This window comes from Gymnoscopelus braueri (genome assembly GCF_963280865.1).
Source record: "Gymnoscopelus braueri genome assembly, chromosome: 20".
In the NCBI taxonomy this organism is placed as follows: domain Eukaryota; kingdom Metazoa; phylum Chordata; class Actinopteri; order Myctophiformes; family Myctophidae; genus Gymnoscopelus; species Gymnoscopelus braueri.
The window spans coordinates 35,878,976-35,899,224 of NC_137622.1; the positions used below are offsets into that span (position 1 = coordinate 35,878,976).

The window sequence follows — 20,249 nt, forward strand, 5'->3', positions numbered from 1 at the left end:
TAGACCAGGCTCGTCTCTGGAAAATATTCTTACAGCATGAATATTGATGGAAGTGGGTATGCCAGGGGCTGTTTATCAAAATATGAGATGATGCATGGGCAATCAGCATAGGCAAGGATGTGCTACCCAGTAGTCTTTACTAGACAGTGAAAAAGAAGAACGCTATAATAATAAAGTGTGTGTGGGCGCGTGCAAGTGTGTGTGCGCATGCGTGCGTGTGTGTTAATGTCACACACTGGCTGAGATAAATGCAGGAGGTACCACGAGCCAGACAGAAATTAACCTGGAATCCAGACTGCTTCGCTACGTTCGGAGGATTAGTTTTTTTTCCCTCTTCGCTACTCAGTGAGAAAGGGGGAAAAAAACACAGAACGTAGCAATGAGTCTGGATTCCAGGCTAGACAGACATGCCCCTGGGTCAAGGCACTGATGATGACCCAGTTTTGAAGTTCACCTTGGCTTGATAGTTTCACCTCCACCTGTTCTCCTATGCTGAGGAGGTATAGCATGAGTCCGTCAGACTAAGGACAGATAGAAACTGTATTCCGAAACATGATTAGTGTGGACCATCAAAGAATGAGGTCAGAAGCATTCTTTCACAGAATATATGAAATCTCAAAACACACACTGACCCAAGCTGTTACCCGCCTCCCAGCCTACGACCGCCACATTGATGGGTAGCACCACATGCATGCAAACACTCAGAAGAGGGAAGTGGAGCTGCTTCACTGAGGTGCTCGACCTGTTGACTTCTGCTTGCTACTGTTAACAGCTGAGTATTGTTTACTCAACTTTTCTGTTGTTCATGACTTTTGCCTCATTTATTATTTTTTTGTCAAGAAAGGTTTAGCACTGGGCTTATTATTATTAGCTACTACATTATAATGATAATTCCTTATTATTATTTTAACAAGTCAGATGGGCCAGTTGAAATCCCTACCGTGCAATGCACAGGAGACCTGCAGTACTTTGGGAAATGGAGGAAAACAGGGCTGCTGTCCAGGGTGCTGATGGATTGTGTATGTGTAGGAGAATGGCCTCAGCTGCAGCTGCTGTCCATGGTGCTGATTCACAGGGGTGGGTAGAGTAGTCTAACCTGACTCCGCCAGATGGGGGCGGTATAAACAAATGTGACACAAGCTTCTTCCATCTGGCAGAGTCAGGTTAAGAGTAGCCCAGTGGTTCTCACAATTAAAACTGTCAAGGACCCCCATAACGAGTGCTCTGTTGACTGTGCTGCAATTATGATCATAGTTCTTAGATTGCGATACAGCATATCTTCTACTGGTCAAACAAAAGACATACTACTGTTCTCATTTGATCTCCTAAGTGAAAACAAACCACTCCATTACAAACAGACCTTGCGTTGTTTGTTAAAGGAATAGTTCACCCAAGAAACAACTTTATTTCTATGGTTTATTTACCCCTTGACACCTTGATGGCAATACAAAATAAAATTCACCTTGTATTCAAGACATCAAGGGGTAAGTAAATTATAAACATAAAAGTTGCTTCTTGGGTAACCTGTTCCTTTAATGAGTTTCTGTTGACATGTTGGATCTGTGACCGTCTCTGTTGAGCGTTCTTTCACACAGGGAAACAGGACATGGTTGAAAGTAACTAAGTACATTTAATTAAGTACTGTACTTAAGTACAATTTTGAGGTAATTGTACTTTACTTGAGTATTTCCAATGTCTTAAACATGTTTACTCCACTACATCTCAGAGGCAAATATTGTACTTTTACTCCACTACAATTATTTGAACATTTTAGTTACTAGTTACTTTTCAGATATAACATTACATTATAAAACATACAATAACCACTTTAGCCCTATTTTATACCTAGGCTATTTGAAAATAGCCGATCTACAAGCTCACAAGTGAGCTTGTAGATCTGCTATTTGAAAATATTTTAGTACTTTTACTTTTGGTACTTTAAGTACATTTTGATGCCAATACTTTTTTACTTTTACTCAATTAAATTTTGAATTCTGGACTTTTACTTGTAACAGAGCATTTCCATATTGCAGTATTGGTACTTTTACTTAAGTAAAGAATTTGAGTACTTTTTTCCACCACTGGTTGAAAGCCGCAAAAGCCACCATGCTGCATGACAGGCGGCCAGACAGTTAAATTGTAGAAGGATCAGTCATCTGCGACCAATAGAGCATTACTATGTGGATTTTATTAGACGTATAATGCATTCTTTAAAGCACTTCATTCTGTGAGTGAACTCAACTAGAACATAAACAGTGCATTCATATTCATTGATAGTAGACATGGGAAAAATCAATATAAATGCATGCTAGGATATTGACCATTTCTGCCTGTTTGCCTATTCGCCTGTGTGACCATAGAATAGATTAGCTGTAAAGCATGTCATGGAAAAGGTGAAAAATAGTGATTAAAGCTGGCGGGCAGCAATCTAAAACGTATATATGCATTCCTCCTGTTCCTCACCCGTATGACTAGCAGAGGAGAAACCTTGACAGATAGCGCTCCCTGCATCATTTAGAGAGGATTCTGCGGTGTATTCCAGAAAGCTGACTGAAAATCCTTTGAACTTGAACATTCAAGTCTGTCTCGATAGAGAGCCAGATGCAACATTCCTGGATTTCTCAGAGAGTTGAGAGATCACGCTAGGACACTGTGAATGTTTAACCCGTTAAGATCGGGAATGCATCTGTGTGTCAATTTTAGATTTCTTTGGCTATTCAAAAAATAGCAGATCTAAGCTCATAGCGCGCTATTTTTTAGTAGATCTGCTATTTTTGAAAAGTCGTGAAAAATCGTGGCAAAATCTTCGATTATATATTTTTTAAAGCAAACATTTGTAAAATATTTAGTTCCAGGAACCCCCAGAAGCAAAGATTTGAGTTACAAATGTCCGCCAAAAAAACCCAAATATAAATAAATATTTGCACAACTTTTCTAAAATCTAAAAATGACACACAGATGTGTTCCTGGTCTTAAAGAGTTAAAGTAAAGCCATCTCTAATCAAACACAGAAAAGAAAAGACAAATTAATTAATTATGAATTCGGAGACAGCCAACCTACACACCTCATTTGATAATCGTAAGTGATGAAAATCCCCCAGTGCTGCTCAGTGTATAGGACAATGGTTCTCAAAGTGGGGTCCGGGGACCCCCAAGGGGTCCAGGGGGTCCCCAGCAAAAGTAGTTAATATAGCATCACAATCATTTTAACCACTTTATCCATTTATATGTTGGCTTTTCAAAAACAGCACATCTACAAACTCACAAGCTTATACATCTGCTATTTTGGAAAAAAATCTGGGAAGTGTTATGGAAAATGTTGATTTTTTGATATTTACGAGCGGGCTGCAGGGAGCCGCATTGTGTCCCTTGTTTAACAGCCATATAGGCACGTGTTCACTTTGCATCCACAGCCAAGAAGGAGGAGGTTAGGGAAATCACTTCTCTCTTTCTCACACAGACACATCAAATTCCAGTCCAGGATAGGATTTAAGTAGAGCCAAAAAGACATTGATTTTCACTCACCAAAGGGAAACATAAATAATGTTTAGTACTGGCTGGAAAAGCAGAGAAAAGAATGTTGCTGCAATAATTAGACGAAGCATGAACGTACGAAGCATCTTCTGTGGCTCAGAGGCTTAATAACTAGAGATGGTAAAAACATAAACAATGTGGGAGTTGCAGACAGTGCCCTGAGAGAGAGCCTGATGCGTTATCTATATCCAAGCAGATTCAGGCTTGTTCTTGAATAAGAGAAGTGATCTTTGAACATGCCTTATAATATAGTCACGTGCTGCTTGAGCAGTGCTGCGTCCTGGACACTGGGATCTCTTGTCGCTGTTTGTCTAGTTTGCCGTGTGCTCATGGTTTGCGCTTCAGCAGCAATCAGCGCACCTCTCAAAACCTGTGCATTGATTTATGACTGATGTCTGACTAGAGCGCTTATTATATTTATGTTTACACCATACTTTACACTACATACTATGTGTACTGTATGGTGTAAATGCATATAACTCTGTGAATCTGAGAGAGGATGACTGCATAAGAGCAAAGGTGCTGAGTGAGTCACCTGTCCTACATTAAATAAGGTATAAAAGGGGGAAGAAGGCAGCAGTGGTGGAAAGTAACTAAGTACATTTACTTAAGTACAATTTTTAGGTATTTGTACTTTACTTGAGTATTTACTATTTCCAATACCAAAAATTTCCAATTTTACTTCAACTCCACTACATCTCAGAGGCAAATATTGTACTTTTACTCGACTACAATTATTTGAAAACTTTAGTTACTAGTTACTTATAAATTATTATAAATGATTACATTATAAAACATATATTAACCACTTTAGCCCAATTGTATACCTAGGCTATTTGAAAGTAGCCGATCTACAAGCTCACAACACGTCGCAATGCGATGCGTTTTTTCAAACATTTTTAAAACAAAATGCTATTTTCAAACATTTTAGTACATTTACTTTTGGTACTTTAAGTCCCCAGTTCAAATATGATTATTTTGGTGGGTCCCCAGTTAAAATATGATTATTTTGGGGGGTCCCCAGTTCAAATATATGATTATTTTGGTGGGTCCCCAGTTCAAATATGATTATTTTGGTGGGTCCCCAGTTCAAATATGATTATTTTGGTGGGTCCCCAGTTCAAATATGATTATTTTGGTGGGTCCCCAGTTAAAATATATTATTATTTCGTGGGTCCCCAGTTCAAATATGATTATTTTGGTGGGTCCCCAGTTAAAATATATGATTATTTTGGGGGGTCCCCAGTTAAAATATGATTATTTTGGTGGGTCCCCAGTTAAAATATATGATTATTTTTGGTGGGTCCCCAGTTCAAATATGATTATTTTGGTGGGTCCCCAGTTCAAATATGATTATTTTGGTGGGTCCCCAGTTCAAATATGATTATTTTGGGGGGTCCCCAGTTAAAATATATGATTATTTTGGGGGGTCCCCAGTTCAAATATGATTATTTTGGGGGGTCGCAGTCTGAAAAGGTTGAGAAGCACTAATCTAAAGCATGGCTGCATGGTGCCTCAATCACAGCCACAAATCAGACACTGAACGTACCAAGAGGTGTTTCCCTTAGTTTGGCCTAGATGTTTCTAACTTTCCTATAGATTCTGTGTTTATGGCAGCCAAATGCCAATGTACTGTAGTTACATAAGTTATGAACAATGTTTGTTCATGCACATTTAATCATTTATTAATGTCCACATAAGAGATACAATACAAGGACACAAATATTACAAGGTGCTGTATTTTTTTTTACAGTCAGCAAATCATGGACAAATAGCAGATCTACAAGCTCGTAGCGTGGCACTCGGTGCCGCGCTATGAGCTTGTAGATCTGCTATTTTTGAATAGCCAAAGAAATCTAAAATGATTTAATGGGTTAAGATTTTCAGTACGGAGTTGAAACATGGAAGGTTTGACACAGGAATGTTTGTACATTCTCACTGACGGTGTAAAATGTTTAGATATGTCCTTAGTTATGAGATCAGCTATTCTGTCGTGGCGTGCTACTATGTAAAGCAGCCATTCAGAATGTGTGACATGCAGTGGTGGAAAGTAACGAAGTACATTTACTTAAGTACTGTACTTAAGTACAATTTTGAGGTATTTGTACTTTACTTGAATATTTCCAATTTCCAATACTTTTACTTCTACTCCACTACATCTCAGAGGCAAATATTGTACTTTTACTCCACTACAATTATTTGAAAACTTTAGTTACTAGTTACTTTTCAGATATAAATTATGATATTATAAAACATACATTAACCATTTTAGCCCTATTTTATACCTAAGCTATTTGAAAATAGCTGATCTACAAGCTCACAACGCGTCGCATCGCGACGCGTTGTGAGCTTGTAGATCTGCTATTTTCAAATATTTAGTACTTTTACTTTTGGTACTTTAAGTACATTTTGATGCCAATACTTTTGTACTTTTACTCAAGTAGATTTTGAATTTTGGACTTTTACTTGTAACAGAGTATTTTCCTATTGCAGTATTGGTACTTTTACTTAAGTAAAGAATTTAAGTACTTTTTCCACCACTGGTGACATGGTTTGTGTAACAAAGCCCTGTGGTGTGATGCAAACAACGAGGTACACGTTCTGAATGCCTGCGGGTTCATTTCTCGTCTCCGTCTCTGCAGGTTTGGAAAACACTCGCGTGATGAGCTGTCAATCCTGGTCCCTCTCAGTCAGTGCTGCAGGTGAGTTTAAGACTCGTGACAGTCACACAGGAATCCCTTTTGTCACATTCCAGATACAGTGGAGAGTTTCCAGTAAGGAAGTTAATTAAATCTTATTATAAACATGGCGGGTTGCCAGGAGCTTGAAAGATGTATTTATTTATTTTTGTCACTCAGCCACTTATTAACCCATTAAAAACCGGAAAAGCATCTGTGTCGTTTTAAATTTTAGCTATACAGCACATTGGCTGGCTATCAAAAAATAGCAGATCTACAAGCTCATAGCGCGTCACTTCTTGGCGCACTATGAGCTTGTGGATTTTTGAAAAATGTAGGATATTTTTGCATATCGTTGAATACTAATAAAAACATTTTTTAACTCAAATCTTTGCTTCTGGGGGGTCCCTGGAACAAAATATTTTGAAAATGGGTCTGTGGCCAAATACATACAATAATTTTGGGGGTCCTTGACATGAAAAAGTTTGAGCACCACTGATATAGTAACGTAAGTTTTTTTCAGAAATCGGGACCTCGGGTCTTAATGGGTTCAAAAACGAATTCCTATTATTATTATTAAGGTTTCGAGGCCTATCAGGCTCGAAGCCTTTCTTGAGATTGTAGGCTTTCTTCTTCCGCCGTTTCTTCAGTTCTGGCCCAACCGTGCATACGCTTTTCACGAAACTCGGCAATATGGTAGAGGGCTATGCCAAACGGCGAAGACCCGAAACTCAACACCATCGGCCAAAGGGTGGCGCTGTAGCAACCAATTGAAAGATGCCAACTTTGAACAGCTACAACTCATGCCCTGTTTGACCTACAGCCATGAAACTTCGATACACACATGCGTCTCCTCATGCCGAACAACTTTCAAAGTCTGACTTTTGACCTCTGACCTTTTGATCTCCCACCATTTTGAATTATATGAAAAGCAGTTAAAATCAAACTCCTCCTGGGATTTTTGAGCATTCTGCACAGAACTGTCTACACATGTACTTTGGACCTATGCCGACAAAAACAAGTTTTGGATTTTTTCTAAGTGAAAACATGAAGCTTTTATGAGCCAATTAATATTGCAGTTTTATGACAATTATTTGTCTGCTCCTAACACATACATGCAGACTCACATTTGTTTGAAACTTTGCAATATTGTAGAGGGTCATTCCAAGTATCACTGAAACCAATCTTACTCCAATTGGTCAAAGGGGGGCGCTATAGCAATTTTTTGAAAATGCAAACTTTAAACAGGCAAAAGTCATGCCTCGTTTGGCCGACAGCCGTGAAACTTGCTTACACATGTGCCTTGACTCATGAGGAACATATCTATCACTTTGACCAGTAAGCTCCGCCCTTAGATTTTACGCCATATTGAGCAGTTTGAAAAACATTTAAACCCAGGATTTCTGAGCAATTTGCGTGAAACTGTGTCAAATATGTGATCTCCTTTTTCACCAGTTTAGGTCTGTTGGTCCAATAGCTTGATCGCTTAATCATCTGCCTTGAAACCACAGGGTCGCCAGTTCAAGATCATAGAAAGGAATACCAGCACTCACTTAAGTCCATTTAGGCTCTTATTTATTTAGGTCATAGCTCCCCAGCAACAGCGTCAAACCGGACGTTTCGGCCCAGAGGCCTTCTTCAGCGTATAATGACATCACTTATAAAGGGACCTTGGTGCCACGCACAGAGCGATCTGCTATTTTCAAATATTTTAGTACTTTTACTTTTGGTACTTTAAGTACATTTTTGATGCCAATACTTTTGTACTTTTACTCAAGTAAGTTTTTGGTTCTGGACTTTAACTTGTAACAGAGTATTTCTATATTGCAGTATTGGTACTTTTACTTAAGTAAAGAATTTGATTACTTTTTCCACCACTCCCAGTCAGTGAAAAGGCCGTTTCAGACGGGGGACTACTGACTACTGACGCGTCCTCGCTCGATGTTGTCCAGCGCGTAGCGTGGAGTGAAAGCTGACCACAGTCCAGCTCTTGTCGCACCTGCGGGCGTGTGCATGAAACGAGCATGCACGAGGGCGAGGATTTCACGGGACCGCGCCCGCTTGCCTCGATCTCGCTCCCTAACCGGCCTTTACAGGAATTCTTTGTCGGTTCACATTCCAAACACAGCAGCTATAGTTTCCAGTAAGGAAGTTATTTAGTTTCCAGTAAGGAAGTTAATTAAATATAATAAACAACACGGTGTGTTGCCGGGAACTTGAAGGATGTTTTTTTTGTTTTTTACCCAGCTCTTATTAAAACAGGGATTTAGTCCATGAGCCAGAGCCCCAAAATTGAGCAATGATTATCGAAAGAGTGGGCAAAACCAAAGCTATATTAAATTGTTCATAGGGTCAATACGAGTAAATAAATATATGATAACCTTTCCACAGGAGCAGCTTTTTCATGGTTATCACACATTTTGTTATTTTCCCCATACGTACATGACAGGTGAAAAAATGACAACATTTAAAAAAGAGTTATCATAATGAAACTTCCTGAGTTGATTACTTACATGAAGACAATGATTTATCGTATTACAAGTTTTCTGAAATTGTATATTTAAATATGCAAATTAGGCATTAGGAAAATATGCCCACATTTGCATAACTTTCCAGAATCAACATTGGAACATTGGACAAAGCCAGAGTCAACATACTTATTTCATTTTGTTAAGATGTTGGAGGTTGGAGTTTTTTAACAAGGGAATATTCAATATCTGGCTCAATTTTGGGGCTCTGGCTCATGGACTAAATGCCTAATTTGCATATTTAAATATACAATTTCAGAAAACTTGTAATACGATAAATCATTGTCTTCATGTAAGTAATCAACTCAGGAAGTTTCATTATGATAACTCTTTTTTAAATTTTGTAATTTTTTCACCTGTCATGTACGTATGGGGAAAATAACAAAATGTGTGATAACCATGAAAAAGCTGCTCCTGTGGAGAGGTTATCATATATTTATTTACACATATTGACCCTATGAACAATTTAATATAGGTATGGTTTTGCCCACTCTTTCGATAATGAAATCTTGTCTGGCTCATGGACTAATTCCCCTAGATTGTAATAATGCAATAGCTTTATCATTGAGACTGCGTAACCATTTAAACCCATTAAGACCTGAAGCCGATTCTACAAATGTCTTCTAAATCCCAACAGTATTCTGAAACTTATGTTTCTATGTCAGTGGTGCTCAAACATTTTCATGTCGAGGACCCCCAAAATGATATGTATTTGGCCGCCGACCCCCATCTCAAAATATTTTGTTCCAGGGACCCCCAGAAATCAAAGATTCGAGTTAAAAATGTTCGTTTTAAAACAATATATATTCAAAGATTTGCACACATTTTCACCATTTTTCAAAAATATTAGATATGCAAGCTTGTAGCGCGGCACTCAGTGCCGCGCTACAAGCTTGCATATCTAATATTTTTTAGCTATTAGCTTGTAGATCTGCTATTTTTGAATAGCCAAAGTGTAAAATAATGCTTTTTAGCTCAAATCAAAAAGCGACACAGATGCGTTCCAGTTCTTAATGGCATTCGCTGAAAATAGCAGATCGATCGAAATAGCAGAACTACAACCTCCGAGTTTGTATTTTGGCTATTTTCACAACGTTTGCCTCTTTCTCACGTAATATTTGACAATTTGGCCAATTTGGTATCAAATAGGTGTTAACAGTCATTACATTGTAACTTTAGAAATGTGCAGATACCCTGTATACACTTACACTGTATGTTGAATGAAAACTATGATGATCATCTGCAGAACCCCCCAACATAATTTGGGGGACCGGGAACCACTGAGGTACAATATGAGCTGCCATTTACTCTAATCAAATGTTTATTTGACCAACTTATAGTTTGCTTTACGTATAGCCTACTCTTATGGTTTCAGCTTATAAAGCTCTATTTTGATGCAATTCAAAAGATCTGAACAACTGCCAAACGACTGTATTTTTTGTCTTTATCAGCTTATTATATTCAAGATTTGTATTACGTCTTATATACGAGTACAGGAGATTAACATTGTAGCAGCAATAGCAAAAAATACAAGACAAAGGGACAAGTAACAATAGTAACTAGAAGGTAAAGAAAAAAAGCATGTACTGGTATTATATAGATAATATGAATATGGATGCACATAGTATGTGCATGTGCACATTATGAGTGTATTAATATATGAGTATGTACATGTATGTGTGCATATGGTTGTGTGTGCAGCCTTGATATTCAAAGTGTCATGTGCCAGTTTGTGTGGTATGTGTTTAAACATGGAGGCATGTTTATCCACCTTGCCGTGCATGTTTTGAATGATTGTGTGTGTGTGTGTGTGTGTGTGTGTGTGTGTGTGTGTGTGTGTGTGTGTGTGTGTGTGTGTGTGTGTGTGTGTGTGTGTGTTTGACATAGACAGACATACTTTAGCCGGTTCTGGCACTGTGCTTTGATTTTTTTGAGCTGTCAATTCTGGTTCCTGTCAGTCTACAGGAATCCTCTGTCAGTTCACATTCCAAACACAGCAGCTAGTTTCCAGTAAGGAAGTTCATTAAATATAGTAAACATGTTGTGTTGCCAGGAACTATTAACCCATTAAGACCTGAGGTTGATTCTACAAATGCCTTCTGAATCAGTATAGTTCTCAAACATGTTCGTGCCAAGGACCCCCAAAATTATATGTATTTGGACGCGGACCCCCCATCTGAAAATGTTTTGTGCCAGGGACCACCAGAAGAGAAGATTTGTGTTAAACAAAATCTGTCAAAATTTCAAACAAAAATGTTCAATAATAGCAGATGTAAAAGCTCACAGCACGGCTCGAAGTGACGTGCTGTGAGCTTGTATATCTGCTATTTTGTAATAGCCAACGACAAAATCGTTAAAATGACGCAGATGCTTATCCGGTTTTAACAAGTTAAAGGATGTTTTTCTTTTCACCAAGCTCTTATTCAAAATATGAATTCACATAATGCATAATTGTGCATAGCTTTATTACTGACAGACTGATTAAACAGAATCCTAGACAGACAGTCATACATTTTAGCATTTTTATGTTTATTCAGAACATATTTAATAATAATAATAATAATAATAATAATAATAATAATAATAATAATAACAAACAAAATTTACAAAGGCTCCCGACTGACACCAGGCGATTTTTTTTTATACGAATGAGCCTATAGATGCATAACAATTGTCCATTGTGTGACCTGTAGTGTAGGTGTTGAGCGACGTGCACGTCACCTCATTAAAATTTAAAAAAATAGAGTGCAACCACGTTCCAATTCAGCAATGCAACACTGACTACGTAATGACATTTTACAATTCAGGCATTTAGCAGACGCTCTTAGTCCAGAGCTAATAACAATAGAGTCTTTTGATAGTAGTTTTGTAGTAGTATGGTCAAGTTGGGCGTTCTTTTACGAAGAACACAAAAAGTTTGAATATGACATAACACACACACACACACACACACACACACACACACACACACACACACACACACACACACACACACAGAGTGGGGGCTATAATAACACTGTGAAAGCTCCACCGCCTTCGGTTTTCAGCAGTGGTGTAAAGTAACTAAGTACATTTACTTAAGTACTGAACTTAAGTACAGGGTATTTATTTTGAGGTATTTGTACTTTACTTGAGTATTTCCAATTTCCAATACTTTTACTTATACTCCACTACATCTCAGAGGCAAATATTGTACTTTTACTCCACTACAATTATTTGAAAACTTTAGTTACTCGTTACCTTTCAGATATAAATTATGATATTATGAAACACACATTAACCACTTTAGCCCTATTTTATACCTAGGCTATTTGAATATAGCCGATCTACAAGCTCACAACGCGTCGCTCACAACGCGCCCGCTTGCCTCGATCTCGCTCCCTAACCGGCCTTTACAGGAATTCTTTGTCGGTTCACATTCCAAACACAGCAGCTATAGTTTCCAGTAAGGAAGTTAATTAAATATAATAAACAACACGGTGTGTTGCCGGGAACTTGAAGGATGTTTTTTTTGTTTTTTTACCCAGCTCTTATTAGAACAGGGATTCCCCTAGATTGTAATAATGCAATAGCTTTATCATTGAGACTGCGTAACCATTTAAACCCATTAAGACCTGAAGCCGATTCTACAAATGTCTTCTAAATCCCAACAGTATTCTGAAATTAATGTATGTTTCTATATCAGTGGTGCTCAAACGTTTTCATGTCGAGGACCCCCAAAATTATATGTATTTGGCCGCCGACCCCCATCTCAAAATATTTTGTTCCAGGGACCCCCAGAAATCAAATATTCGAGTTAAAAATGTTCGTTTTAAAACAATATATATTCAAAGATTTGCACACATTTTCACGATTTTTTGAATAGCCAAAGTGTAAAATAATGCTTTTTAGCTCAAATCAAAAAGTGACACAGATGCGTTCCAGGTCTTAATGGCTTTCGCTGAAAATAGCAGATCGATCGAAATAGCAGAACTACAACCTCTGAGTTTGTATTTTGGCCATTTTCACGTTTGCCTCTTTCTCACGTAATATTTGACAATTTGGCCAATTTGGTATCAAATAGGTGTTAACAGTCATTACATTGTAACTTTAGAAATGTATACACTTACACTGTATGTTGAATGAAAACTATGATGATCATCTGCAGGACCCCCCAACATAATTTGGGGGACCCCCTGGGGGTCCCGACCCCCCAGTTTGGGAACCACTGAGGTACAATATGAGCTGCCATTTACTCTAATCAAATGTTTATTTGACCAACTTATAGTTGGCTTTACGTATAGCCTACTCTTATGGTTTCAGCTTATAAAGCTCTATTTTGATGCAATTCAAAAGATCTGAACAACTGCCAAACGACTGTATTGTTTGTCTTTATCAGCTTATTGGATTCAAGATTTGTATTACGTCTTATATACGAGTACAGGAGAGTAACATTGTAGCAGCAATAGCAAAAAATACAAGACAAAGGGACAAGTAACAATAGTAACTAGAAGGTAAAGAAAAATAGCATGTACTGGTATTATATAGATAATATGAATATGGATGCACATAGTATGTGCATGTGCATATTCTGTGTGTATTAATTATGAGTATGTACATGTATGTCTGCATATCTTTGTGTGTGCAGCCTTGATATTCAAAGTGTCATGTGCCAGTTTGTGTGGTATGTCTCTCCCTCTCTCTCTCTTCTTTCCCCCGACACGGTCGAGGCAGAAGGCCGCCACCCTAGAGCCTAGGGTCTGCCTGACGTTTCTTCCAGTTAAGAGGGAGTTTTTTGTTGCCACTGTCGCAAAATTGCTTGCTCAGGGTGGGATGTCGGGTCTCTTCTCTACATGTAAAGTGTCTTGAGACAACTTGTTGTGATATGACACTTTAATAAAATTGAATTGAATTGAATTGTGTGTGTGTGTGTGTGTGTGTGTGTGTGTGTGTGTGTGTGTGTGTGTGTGTGTGTGTGTGTGTGTGTGTGTGTGTGTGTGTGTGTGTGTGTGTGTGTGTGTGTGTGTGTGTGTGTGTGTGTGTGTGTGTGTGTGTGTGTGTGTGTGTGTGCGCGCGCGCGCGTGCGTGCGTGCGTGCCACAACAGACATACTTTAGCCGGTTCTGGCACTGTGCTTTGATTTTCCAATTTTCAAGTAAATATCTATACGTTCTTAACCATTTAAACCCTCTATACTTGGTTGACCGGAGTCCCCCAGGGGTCTGTAGTTTGTATCTTCACAGAAACATTGACGATCTACTGCACATGCTGTTTTGCTACAGCTGTTGTCATCATATCATATACTATCTTATCATATACTATCTTACACTATTATATTTGCTACTATTGTTATTGTTACTACTTGCACTGTATCTCTTTCTGTCTCTCCTCTGTCTCTCCCTCTCTCTCTCTTCTTTCCCCCCGACACGGTCGAGGCAGAAGGCCGCCACCCTAGAGCCTAGGGTCTGCCTGACGTTTCTTCCAGTTAAGAGGGAGTTTTTTGTTGCCACTGTCGCAAAATTGCTTGCTCAGGGTGGGATGTCGGGTCTCTTCTCTACATGTAAAGTGTCTTGAGACAACTTGTTGTGATATGACACTTTAATAAAATTTAATTGAATTGAATGTGTGTGTGTGTGTGTGTGTGTGTGTGTGTGTGTGTGTGTGTGTGTGTGTGTGTGTGTGTGTGTGTGTGTGTGTGTGTGTGTGTGTGTGTGTGTGTGTGTGTGTGTGTGTGCGTGCGTGCGTGCGTGCGTGCCACAACAGACATACTTTAGCCGGTTCTGGCACTGTGCTTTGATTTTCCAATTTTCAAGTAAATATCTATACGTTCTTAACCATTTAAACCCTCTATACTTGGTTGACCGGAGTCCCCCAGGGGTCTGTAGTTTGTATCTTCACAGAAACATTGACGATCTACTGCACATGCTGTTTTGCTACAGCTGTTGTCCTGTACCTCCATCAAATAAAATAAAATGTAATTAAATAAACTGGTGTTATATATAGCTGGTGGAAAAGAGACGTAAACTGGCATTGATAAATACATCACAGTTTGAGGTGAAATAAATGGTGAAGGTATGAGGAAGAGAATCAAACTGATGGTGGAGGTTGAATGACAAGGAAACAAGTTTGCAAAAATGTAATATAATTCCTCATCCATCATATAGAATATCCAGTCTGTCAAGAGAGAGAACTAGATCTGTGTAAAACATGATTGACAGTAGAATGTGGAGGAGGTTGCGTGTGTGTGTGTGTGTGTGTGTGTGTGTGTGTGTGTGTGTGTGTGTGTGTGTGTGTGTGTGTGTGTGTGTGTGTGTGTGTGTGTGTGTGTATTGTATTAAAATGTATTGGCAGGCACAATGCTCAGACTGGTCTGGTGGCGGATTACTTTTAGGTATCATACGATCTCTTCAGTATCAGTACGTCATCATTCTTAACTATAAAAGAAGGGTCTCACACTCAGACTGCATTAAACTTTCTACTGGAGCTGAACATACACTCAACACACTCAGTTGTCCTTTGATCTGAACAACAAGCTACAACTCAAAGACTTCAAGATGATACTTGTTGCAGTTCTGTTTCTGGCTGTAACAGTCCACTCTGCTCCTCGTTGTGATCTCAACCTGGCTCTGGACTGTGATGACATCTACAACAATGTCTCCAGACAGAGTGGTGTGTACAACTTCTACCCCACTGCTACTCCTGTCAAGGTCTACTGTGACATGGACACAGATGGAGGGAAGTGGACAGTCCTCCAGAGAAGAGTGGACGGCACTGTGAACTTCTACAGACCCTGGGCTCAGTACCAAGCTGGGTTTGGAGACACATCAGGCGAGTACTGGCTGGGACTGGAGAACATGCATCTCCTTACCAAGAACAAAAAGTATCAGCTGAGGGTGGACATGGAAGACTTTGAGGGAAACACAGCGTTTGCCTCTTACTCCTCTTTCTCTGTGGGTTCTGAGGCTGATGGCTACAAGCTGCAGGTTGCTGGCTTCAAGAATGGAGGAGCAGGAGACTCACTGACCTATCACAATGGAATGAAATTCTCAACCTTTGACAAAGATCAGGACGCGTGGGGCAACAACTGTGCCATTTATCGTTACGGTGCATTTTGGTACAAGGCCTGCGAGTATGCTAATCCCAACGGTGCTTACCTTTGGGGACAGACGCCTCACGCCAACACAGGTGCACACTGGAACCACTGGAAGGGTACTAAATACTCCCTGAAGGCTGTAGCGTTGAAGATCAGACGTGTAGCTTAAACATGTTTAGGTTTGCATGCATATATTTTAGAAAAGCACAGCCGTGGTATAAAAGGCATGATGCAATATTTACTCTTTTTCATGGTTTTAATTTGTTTTTTTTCTCTCTTTGGGACTCTGTTTAATCCTAAACTCATACAGTAGATATCTGTATTATATCACATATTATTACAGTGGTGACCTGTCAGGGCTTTTAAATGAATACATAATCCAAGATGTTGTAAACATCGTCATGAATAAAGAGATGCATGCAAAGACAAAGCAAGGTGTATTGTGTAATGCTTTACTTAAAGGTCGGGTCTATACTTCGTTATAATCACATTTACAATGCATTATAAGGCTTCATAACACTCGTTATACATGTTTATAATGATACATAACAACTTATAACAAGGTTTATGAAATATTTTCAGTGTTGGTCAAATTACATTATGCTTAGAAGAACAGCATATTATAACTACCATACTTTTTGTATTGTAGCTTGTTTTATAACCTATATAGAGGGTCTAAGTGTTTAGAGTGTATGTTATGCAGAGAGACTCCTTTACAGAATAAGCTTGCTGTTACAAATATGCACAGGGCTTTGTTGGAAAAAGGAGCCTACTCAAAATTTACTTGAGTAAAAGTACGATAGTATTGGTGTCAAAATGTACCAAAAGTAAAAGTCCTTGCCGATAAACAATGCGGCCCCCCAGAGTGAGTGTGGAAATATAGTGGCCCTCACCATCTACAAAGTTGCCCACCCCTGCTCTATATATACGAACATAATTGGCCGGTGTTCTGAAAAAACAAAACAAACAAAAAAACTGATGGTACAAGTGGGTGAAATGACTTGTTGCACAAACCCCATCATTGCAGTTTTAAGAAAGCTGTAAAGAGATATGGAAAGGAAGAAACAGAAAAACATACATAATATACATACGGTGCATTACATACATATAAGGTGTGTGGTGGATAAATTGCAGTGGTATCAGGCAGTTAGACGTAATGACAGATAATGTACATAAGGTGCATGGATTAAGGGGGACATTTTTTTATATGAGGCATTTAAAAGTAGCAGATTATAAAAACATGTCATAGTATTTAGTCATAATAGTCATATATCGTCTCTGTCGGGTGGAAACCTCATATGTCCAAAACTGATACTTTTCAGGATTTAAATAAAAAAATAACAAAACTTGTAGATCTGCTACTTTTGATGCTTTAGTGTGACGCTGTAGTATGATCAAGTATGGCGTCAATTTATGAAAAGAACACAAAAAGTTGGAATATGAAGATAAGAGTTTTTTGCCCGGCAACAGTGATATACACAGAAGAATAATCCTGTGTCTTCAGGACAGCCTGGTGACAGGAAGGCTGTGCTTGTTCAACAGTCATGGTAGGCAGTGAAATATGATATCTCTGTTGTCGGCAGTGGCGTAAAGTAACTAAGTACATTTACTCAAGTACTGTACTAAATTAAAAATTTGAGGTACTTTGGCTTTATTGGAGTATTTCCAATTGTCTATACGTTTACTTCTACTCCACTACATCTCAGAGGCAAATATTGTACTTTTACTCCGCTACAAATATTTGAAAACTTTAGTTACTACTTACTTCGCAGATATAAATAATTACATTATAAAACATAGATTAACCTCTTTAGAGCTATTTTATACCTAAGGCTAAGCTATTTGAAAATAGACGATCTACAAGCTCACCACGCGTCGCATCGCAGCGCGTAGTGAGCTTGTGTACTATTTTCAAACATTTTAGTAATTTTACTTTTGGTGCTTTAAGTACATTTGGTGCTTTGGTATATTTGATACCAATACGTTTGCACTTTTACTCAAGTAAATGTTTTATTCCGGACGTTTACTTTAAGTACTTCGACATTGCAGTATTGATACTTTTACTTAAGTCAAACTTTTGAGTACTTTTTCCACCACTGAACTCCATATTCTAAATGTTTGTGTTTTTGCGTATATTAACGCCCTACTTGATCATACTCAGCGTGATATAACTATGAGAGTGACGACACTAGCGTTGACTCCCATCGCAAGAATGGAATGCGGAAGTTCTGTTTCTATTTCAATGAGGAAGTTCCTATGTTTGGAACTACAGGAGGCAACATCCTGCTTTGTGGCGAGATCAAAGCGTGACGCAACTCTCTCTTCTACACTCTGATCATACAGTGTCACACAAAAGCATCAAAAGTACCAGATCAACAAGCTTGAAAATGTCATATTTCTTTTTGGAAAATATCCAATGTATAAGGTAAAAGGTAGGGTAAGTGATATGTTTTGGTTAAAACAAAAGGTTTCATAGCTGGTTCTGGCACTGTGTTTTGATTTTCAAATGTTCTAAGTAAATATCTATACGTTCTTTGAGTGGCCCTGTCTCTGAAGAGGACTGACCGTGGGTAGCTACTGGTACGTAAGTCGGGGCTTGATCAACCCCGGCTGGGTCACCTGGGCGATGTTGTTGCGAGACCCGAAACACCCGATGACCCCAGGCTACAACACTGATGACGCGTCCCAGGTGCATCCATGTGATGTTTTCTTTATAACCATTTAAACCCTACTGTATATACTTGGTTGACCGGAGTTCCCCAGGGGTCTGTACTTGTATCTCCGCCAAAAAATAGACGATCTACAACATGATGAGCTGTCAATCCTGGTTCCTGTCAGTCTACAGGAATCCTCTGTCAGTTCACATTCCAAACACAGCAGCTAGTTTCCAGTAAGGACGTTCATTAAATATAGTAAACATGTTGTGTTGCCAGGAACTATTAACCCATTAAGACCTGAGGTTGATTCTACAAATGTCTTCTGAATCAGTATAGTTCTCAAACCTGTTCGTGCCAAGGAACCCCATAATTATATGTATTTGGACGCGGACCCCCCATCTGAAAATGTTTTGTGCCAGGGACCACCAGAAGAGAAGATTTGTGTTAACTCATTGAGTGCCAATGACGTCTTTTGGCGGCCGTTTTCAGTGTGCCATTAGTGGCAATGACGTCTTTTGACGTCACCTAATTATTATTTTTTTTCAAAATACATTTTTTTTTTTTTTTTGGGTATTTTTATTTATTTTTTTATCTCAAAGGAACTAGGAGAAAACGATTTTCAAAAAGTTAATGCTCCATCCACTTCAATGTTAAAAACATATATATCAAAATTTCTAAAATGTTCAATAATAGCAGATATACAAGCTCACAGCGTGGCACAAAGTGACGTGCTGTGAGCTTGTATATTTGCTATTTTGTAATAGCCAACGATAAAATAGTTAAAATGACGCAGATGCTTATCCGGTTTCAACGAGTTGAAGGATGTTTTTCTTTTCACCAAGCTCTTATTCAAAATATGAATTCACATAATGCATAATCGTGCATAGCTTTATTACTGACAGACTGTTACTGTATGTAACTGTATGTAAACAGAATCCTAGGCAGACGGTCATGCATTTTTGCATTTTTATGTTTATTCAGAACATATTTAATAATAATAATAATAATTGTAATAATGATAATGATAATGATAATGATAACGATAATAATAATGCAGTCCACACGCATTTGTGGTATTTGTCACTGGATATATTGGAAAACAGTATCTGCATTTAACCCATCCTTAGTGACAGGAGCAGTGGGCACTAGGGGGCAGTGTCTCGGGGAGCTGTTGGGGGTCAAGTGTCTTGCTCAGGGATACTTGCTGGGGCCTGGAATTGAACATGAGACCTCTGGGTTCCAAGTAGAGGGTAGCATGGGTCAAAAAATGGGACCCGAACTGAAACGGATCCGAGGATATTTGAACCGAACCGAACGGACCCTAGTTTACTGGACCCTACCCGAAACGGCACCGAGAATGATTGGATCCGGTCCGAAACGGAGCCGATTAAAATTAGACTCGGTCCGAAACGGAGCCGATTAAAATTGGACCCGATCTTAAATGGACCCGGGGGAAATGGAGCCGATCCGGCCGGGTCTTTAGACCCGAAACGGGTCCGATGCTATATTATGCATATTTTCTCCATATCATCGATACTGGTCGTCTCAGCGCCACCCTCCCCCGCCTCTCCGAGGCGAGCTACAGCGGAGGGTTGCGTCATGCAGAAGTTGAACAGCTACGTTTTCACAGACTTTCATATCCCCCCAGCTCAACCTATAAATTAACATAGGAATGAGCCTAGAATGTCCATTGTGTGACCTGTCCTGTTGTAGGTGTTAAGCGACGTGCGCGTCACGTCATTAAAATACAGTGCAACCACATACCAAATCAGCATTGTAAC

General features: G+C 39.0%; 1 protein-coding gene across 1 annotated transcript; it reads left to right on the forward strand.

The window, feature by feature from the left end:
• The first annotated feature begins 15,178 nt into the window (after positions 1–15,178).
• Positions 15,179–16,241, forward strand: LOC308076138 (microfibril-associated glycoprotein 4-like). Its single transcript, XM_080416261.1, has one exon. It carries the CDS (start codon positions 15,273–15,275, stop codon positions 15,978–15,980), a length of 708 nt encoding a protein of 235 aa, XP_080272387.1. The 5' UTR covers positions 15,179–15,272; the 3' UTR covers positions 15,981–16,241.
• Positions 16,242–20,249: the final 4,008 nt, after the last annotated feature.

What these genes read in the sequence shown, in the direction of transcription:
- LOC308076138 (XM_080416261.1), top strand. Translation starts at nt 15,273, where the DNA reads ATGATACTTGTTGCAGTTCTGTTTCTGGCTGTAACAGTCCACTCTGCT.